Below are 7,839 nucleotides of genomic sequence, written 5' to 3' on the forward strand. Positions count from 1 at the left end.
AGAGCCAGCATTAAGCTTATAGGTCTACGTGTACATTGATTTATCTTCAAAAAGAGCCAGCATTAAGGTGATAGGTCCCCTTGTACATTGATTGATCTTCAAAAATGGTCAGCATTAAGCTGATAGGTCTCCTTGTACATTGATTTATCTTCAAAAAGAGCCAGCATTAAGTTGATAGATCTCCGTGTACATTGATTTATCTTCAAAAAGAGGAAGCATTAAGCTAATAAGTCTACGTGTACATTGATTTATCTTCAAAAAGAGCCAGCATTAAGTTTATAGGTCTACGGGTACATTGATTTATCTTCAAAGAGAGCCAGCATTAAGTTTATAGGTCTACGGGTACATTGATTTTTCTTCAAAAAGAGCCAGCATTAAGCTTATAGGTCTACGGGTACATTGATTTATCTTCAAAAAGCAGCATTAAGCTAATAGGTCTCCGTGTACATTGATTTTTCTTCAAAAAGAGCCAGCATTAAGCTTATAGGTCTTCGTGTACATTGATTTATCTTCAAAAAGAGGCAGCATTAAGCTTATAGGTATCTGTGTACATTGATTTATCTTCAAAAAGAGCCAGCATTAAGCTGATAGGTCTCCGTGTACATTGATTGATCTTCAAAAAGAGCCAGCATTAAGCTTATAGGTCTACGTGTACATTGATTTATCTTCAAAAAGAACCAGCATTAAGCTGATAGGTCTACGTGTACATTGATTTTTTCATCGTCTCAAATTTCATCAGCTTTTGATTTCCATTTGTTGAGAATATGAACGAAATAATTAACACGTATAAAAGTCTTGTTAAAATCTTAACACAATTTATTTATGCATCACCACTCATAAAAGAAACAATAAATTATACATTTATGTCGAAATCAACTAATGGTTTTTTTTAGCAACTTATTACTTTTTCACAACACGTGCCGATTTATGACTATAGTTACAGACAGAAACTGTTTTATTTTTATTTGGTATCCTTACCTGTCAAACCTCGGTGACTTTAACAAAACTGAAATAAATTCAAGCCGGCGTTTCAGGATGGAACAGGAGTTGAGACATTATTTCGATATAACGACAATCTCAGTTACATCAAAGTATGAAAATGTTCTCTGATTTATTTTTATTTTGTTTATATCTAATACTTTATACATTTACTTAGATTAATCGTCAAATACCTAATATTATTTTTTTCACTGAAGCGATTACCAAACAGGTTTTTTTCCAAACTCGTCTCAATCACTCTTTTATGCCCTGAGGGAAGCACACAGAGGATTTAATTCCTAATTTGGAAGGAAGCCGAAATATCATGAGAAACCCCGCGTAGTCGGGCAGGTGACCGGGATCGAATCCGACCATATTGGTTAAGACGAGCGCGCTATCCACTGTGCACCTGGCCCAACATAGAAGTTATGTAAAAGAACAAATATCTACGTGAGCTTTGACTGGAAGAAAATGGTCTTTGACGCAAAAACATGAATATATGTTTACCAATTATACATGATATAAACAATATACATACGGGAGACCGGGGCAAGTTCGGTCACCCCTCATATTTTTGTTTTTGAGCTAATATTTACAACTTTAAGGAACATAGCTTATTATAGTTGGCAGCCACACGAAAAATGGTAAGGAAAACTCTCATATAAAATTACTCAACATGAGAAAGTTACTTTTAAATGGAATAATTACTTTTTTTACGGTCAGATAATATACATGAAAGCCAAGCCAAGCACTTATTATCATATTGCCGTACTTTAAGAATTTATTGAAATCTCAATATTAGGCCCGGACAAGTTCGGCCCATGATACCGGGGTAAGCTCTGCCCATGCAACATATAAAAAGCCGTAATATTGGCGGGGAAATCTGCCCTTGTATGCTTTATGACGTCATAATTAAGGGTGTCGAACTTACCCGGAATATCTGTCCAAACTTACCCCACGGCGGGGCTCATTTAGCCATATATTTTTTTCCAAAAAACGAACGTACTGCCATACTTCCCAGAACGGACTTTCATAAAATTGGCCGAACTTGTCCTGGGCCCAGTTTTTCAAACGGTGATTAGCATAATCACTGATAAGCGCAAATTTTATTTTTGTGTATCTTTAAAATATAACCATTCACCGAGTTAAAATTTACAAGACAGCTAATATTACATCAGAGTAAATTGCATGCAAAACCTATAGGATTTACTTTGTATAGTGACCAAATTATTAGAGATTGAAAAATGTCGTTAAACAATAATTAAGCTAATCACCTTTTGAACAACTGGGCCCTGGGCGCGCCTAATTGTTATGTCGGTCTTACAATTTCATTATAGCTTGTGTCATATTGTTATTCCTCAACTTGCCAACCTAAAGTTTATCTTGCGTCATTTTGAAATCAGTATTAACTTTTTTGGGAAATATTTTGCCATGATTGCTTCGATATCCAGGTGAGCGATACAGAGCCTCTGGGCCTCTCGTTCTTAACATTTTCTTCAGATTGGTAAGTACGGTTTGTGAAACGATTCATGTAGCACGAATAGTAAGTGTTGGTCAATTATTGGTTGTGCTACCAGAATCTTTTCACAAACTACATGTCGTTTGAAAAGAAAACTATAACGAGAAGATAAACGAGACAACGGTCTTTATCACAGCTTGTATGACGTCAGCTCATCCCAATCCATTTTGGCGGATAATAATCTTCCCTTTTGTATTGTTTATCCAGCCAGGATCCTGGTTTAGGATAATCCAGAAAGTACACAGTCTCTCCCCCCGCTAAAAAGGCGCCCCACCAACCATACGTACCGGAAGTGACGATACTATGGTTGCATTGGGCCATTATAGCAAGGTCTGCACCAGCATTTCCGGAAGTGGCAATTTTAACATCGTCATAATTTACCTTCGACCTCATCCAGGTTGCATCATCACCAATCAAAACAAAAACTGGATTTTTAAATTTCAACCGGAAGTAAGAAAGAGCTTTTTTAATGAATGACTCGTCTGCCACATTATATCCCCGGGACAGTTCCCGTTTACTGTTCATATCACCGCGACGGATGTGAACTCCAACAGTGACGGAAGCATTCAAAGCCTTTAATTTTGTGAAAGCCTTTTGATAAAGATCGGCCTTAAATCGAAAGGAGTTCCTAACATCTTTGGCTACATGATCAAAGTATTTCCAGGATTGATAATATCCCTGTAACGTCCAATTTTTCGAATGTGATAAGTTTTTTATTCGGGTGTCGAATGCGCCTGCGCGCTCTTCTCCGTGTCCTCGTGCATTTACCATAGTAATCACACGCGCCTGCGCAAGGTCAAAAATCTGCGTAAGTTTGTGATGGGGAGCCACAAACGGTGCGTAGTTATGCAAAGCGCTCACACCTAATAATGCCGCAAACTGAAACATCTGGTTACCAAGACGACCATTTCCTTGAACAGTCATAAAATGTGTTTTTCGGAAAGCCTCTGTTCCATTCCTTAAAAACGTTTCCGGTTTAGATGTTCTCTGGTATGTACTTTTCGTTCCATTAACGATGTTATAACGATATGTAGCATCCTCTTTCAAAACTCCTTTATTATGCACATTCGGAAAGTTTTGGGTTTTACTTATAATAGCAGGTAACATCCATCCGAGACCATTTCTTGTGGATCTATTGGTCATGTAAGAAGAATCCATAAACGACATATTCCGGATGTATTCACGGAAGAAGCCAGGTTTTTTTGTTAGTGCAGTGTACGAAATTACGTTGCTAATGACAACCAGGAATACGGAAACACCAAACGTGTACAACACGCATGTCTGGCACGATACGTGACATCGCCTATTCCCTGGGGATCTCAGCCTCCTTTTCATATCACAGCGATGGATCATCTGCTCCTGAAACAGATAAATTCACAATCAATTCAACTTATATCTTAGGTCAACTTAATTGACGAGTCGCCGCCTGTTTAAGTAGCTTTATTGATACCTGTCTCGCTGCAAGCAAAACCTTAGAAAGTTCCCCTAAACTTCGCTTTGGATAAAACTGTAGCGCGACTGGGCCATCCTCAACACTCGAAGGGTTACGCTCACATTCGTCCACTGCACCCCTGGAATATTTCATGATTTTAAAATACCATATAGATACATAATATATACACAAAATAGAAGGCGAAGTTTGCGTCAAATTGCAGATGAGACTAGAATACTATTTTATCTTTTTATGTACATCCTGTCTGTCGCGAAACGGTAAAAGTGACTGGCTTTGAAGTCGATTGTCTATCCTCTGTAATCTTTATCTAAGATCAATCCAATTACTAGCCGCGATCCTTCAATTCCACTATGAAATATTCCAGAGGTGCAGATAGCGAAATTGAGCGTAACCCCTGGAGTATTTACAATTACTGGGTGATAGCATTAGGTAAGCGTAAGCTTTGTAATGAAGAGGTCCTTAGTTCGAAACATGCAGATGTTGATTTCACGTTGTTATTTCCCTTTTCAAACATTCAAATATCGAACAACTGTATTAAGTTTAAAGACGGCATAGGTTTTGATTATACAAGCAATGGTTATTTTTGTTAATTAAGTCAGAGAGGCGGAAAAATGCACGGCCAGGCCGGGGTTCAATATCGGGACCCTCTTATCTCTAGACGGACGCTCTACCAACTGAGCTACCTGGTCGCCGACGACCTATCAATTCCAGTTCCGCTACATTTATAATGAAATAACTTACATATAGAAGTAGTAGGGTCCCGAGTTCGAATCGCGGTCTGACATTACATTTTCCTTTCTCCGGTTAAAATCATATACGAACGTTGCTTAGGCGATACACTTATAAATCATAAGTACTACTAAAAAAGCTTTCATTTTAACAATTAAATAATGTATACGGATCCTAGATCATCTGTTAAGGACTCACACAACTAAGTCAGTCAATCAGTAAGTGTTTCATACGATTGTAATTCCATCTAAAATGTGTTCCGGTCTAATACAGTGCCGTTGAGTAATTTATAAGGTAAATGTTGACATATTTTACATTGAAAGAAATCAACAGATATTGCACTTTAGATAAACGTATAGTTTTAGTAGATTTTAATATGTGATGGCGGATTGATATAGCGTCAAATGTCAGGGGGTGTTCCCGTCCGACTTCACCGGTTTGGCTTGTAAACTTCCAATTGTCAAAAAAAGACTGATTGATTGATTATTGATTGATAGGTTTTACGTCCGCTTCACTAGCGAGTAGTTCGGTTATCCAGCAGACGAAAAAAAGACAGGAGAATGAGTAGAAGGGATAAAGTATGGAGTGAAGGGATAGAAGAGGGGGACAGGTTAGTGAAGGAGCCGTCTATCCTATATGTATTAATTGTATAAGTCTAGTTTTTGTAAGACGACTCCTGTGTCTAATATTTGCCTTAACCTAACACTCGTCGTATAGTATCTCCAAGTCTGGACCGGAAGTGAGGTACTGAGCCGCCGTAAGCTACACCATCTCCTGCCTATTCTATGGAATTTGTTTGGTATATATATATATATTTTAAGTCCTTCTAAATGTCTAATAAAGAGAACCTAGATATATCGGCCGAAAACAAATCTAACCCTGTCCTCTGTGTCAGCGCTACTCGCCTACTCTTTTTCGAAAAAAACTCATAGTCCGATCCGACGGACTGTGTGTTAGCAGTTAGAGTCATGCATGTGCTGCTTTTGTGTGTGTGTGTGTGTGTGTGTGTGTGTGTGTGCGTGTGCTTGTGCGTGTGCGTGTGTGTGTGTGTGTGAGGGTATACTTTTGGGGTTGGTGTTTACTTTTATGTGTATGTGCTCATGTATACATCTACATTATGTATTCTTAGCTTTAACATCGCTGTGTTATCTGTTTTATAAAATTGGTTTGAGTATTTTGATTTATTGTATATTATTAATATTACCCTTATTAGCTGTGTCAGATTAACAGATATTGGTTATTAATTCAAGATTCGTTTATCTCGTTATACAAATGTAGCACTCCTTTACCCGCGCTAACCTTGTGGGGTCTTACGCCGAATGAGCGAAAGGACCTATTTTATGGGTCGTATTATACAGTTTAAAGTGGTAATAATAATATAGTTCTATCCTAATCTATAATCGTCGTTTAGGCTTTGTAAGTCTTAAAACGGCGTATCACTTCAGATTGAACATCCNATGTATACACACATATATATATATAATAGTATGCTCGATTAGCATACGATTGCTATGGGGTAGAAGACAGTCCTTTTTTAAAAAACGGAACTTCCCGCATGTGGCCAGAACACATACGTTTCAGCTTTCGTATATCAACCGGAAGTGTTAGGTTATTTGATTAATTAATAAAATTGGTTTGTGCGTTTTGCTTTATTGGATATTGTTATTATCACCCTATTAGCTGTGTCAGATGAACAGACGTTGATTATTAGTTCAAGATTCGTTTATCCCGTTATTCCTACCTAACTAATAGTTGTGAGAGTCCTTAATGCAATCAGATTGATACATTAACTTCCCTAACTGCCAGTTCACGCGATGGTATATTCCTTGTATAATTAATAGCAACTTTGTCACGTATCTGAACACGTATATTCCGTCTTTGCGTATTGCAGAGTTATCTTCTCTTGTGAACATGTATTGATTGTTACGTCATTGTTTTGTGTGAGAAAATTACGTCGTTTTCTCAAAAACTGATGACGTTACTCTCACAAACAAGCGACGTAACAATCAATACCTGCTCCCAAGAGAAGATAACTCTGCAATATACAAAGACGGAATACGCGAATTGGTGAAAAAACATAACATCAGTGTTAAAATTTAATTAAACACAGAGGCGTAACTAGCCTTCGTTCGCAGTGGAATCATACTGGTTATTACGACTCGATATATCGTTAAAGCGGGATAACTGTCTTGTTATAACGAATTAATATACCCGTTATAACGAGATATTAAGACGTTCTTACGAAATAACTAGCTATGATCAGATACCAATATTTACATGTATTTGGATGTTGGCAATCAGTCACCGCAGGGAGCAACTTATATTTTCTTCGAATTCATCTCAATGTGAAATTAAGCAGTTTTCTAAAAATAGGGCGGAGGCCAACAAAAAAAACATATTTTGTGTATCCGGTAACCACTTGTACCCTTCTTGTTTGTGCCTATACCTTACACTTTTAAAACAATTTTCAAAGAAGCACTGTTAAAGTCAAGATTACTCTGCAATATAAATCATATGAAATTATTTGTTAACATATTATGTTTAACCTACCTACCTACGCTAACTTGTCATGTTACGGGAAACACACATATATTGTTTGTCTGGCCTGAGTTGTTATCTACATACGATAGTGGGCGTGTTTTGTAGACAGAGTGTCAAGGTTACACGGCAAAGGAAGAAAAACTGAAAATAAAAATCAATTTTCAGCGATAGTGCTCACGACTAAGCTACAACTGAAACATCAAAGCTACATTACTTTACGGCTGTATTGGACAATGTTAAATGTCGGGAAGCAAAGAGTACGTGAATGCAATGCCACAGTGCATTTCGCTGATAGTATATTCTCAATCATCCTCGATACTCCAGGGGTTACCCTGACTTTCGCTCTCTGCATCCCTGGAATATGTTATAGCAAACTGCCATGTAAGCGATTTTGCTATATATGATATGTTTTGTATACATCGTATACATTGGTGTATATATAAATAAGCTCCAAAATCACGTAGCTGTGAAACAGGTGACCTCTCCCCGACAACTCGTCCCCTCCTCCCCACCGACAACTCGCCTCTTCCTCCCTTCTCTGCTCCCCAACCCTACTGGACAACTCGCCCTCTCCTCCCTTTCTTCTCCGTCCCCCTCCCGACAATACGCTAACCTCCCC

The 7,839-nt window shown here is 38.0% G+C and overlaps 1 protein-coding gene across 7 annotated transcripts in view; it reads right to left on the minus strand.

Annotated features, from left to right (window-relative positions):
* Positions 1-2,606: 2,606 nt before the first annotated feature.
* Positions 2,607-7,839, minus strand: part of LOC110446386 (galactoside 2-alpha-L-fucosyltransferase 2-like) — a 31,651-nt gene continuing 26,418 nt past the window's right edge. For all 7 annotated transcript variants that reach the window (XM_021491518.1, XM_021491517.1, XM_021491516.1 and 4 more), the window contains one exon: positions 2,607-3,856. In XM_021491518.1, coding sequence (XP_021347193.1) covers positions 2,645-3,856 — 1,212 coding nt within the window. In that variant the 3' untranslated portion in view covers positions 2,607-2,644. The remainder of the gene's footprint in view (positions 3,857-7,839) is intronic.

This window comes from Mizuhopecten yessoensis, unplaced genomic scaffold, assembly GCF_002113885.1.
Source record: "Mizuhopecten yessoensis strain PY_sf001 unplaced genomic scaffold, ASM211388v2 scaffold2681, whole genome shotgun sequence".
Taxonomy (NCBI): domain Eukaryota; kingdom Metazoa; phylum Mollusca; class Bivalvia; order Pectinida; family Pectinidae; genus Mizuhopecten; species Mizuhopecten yessoensis.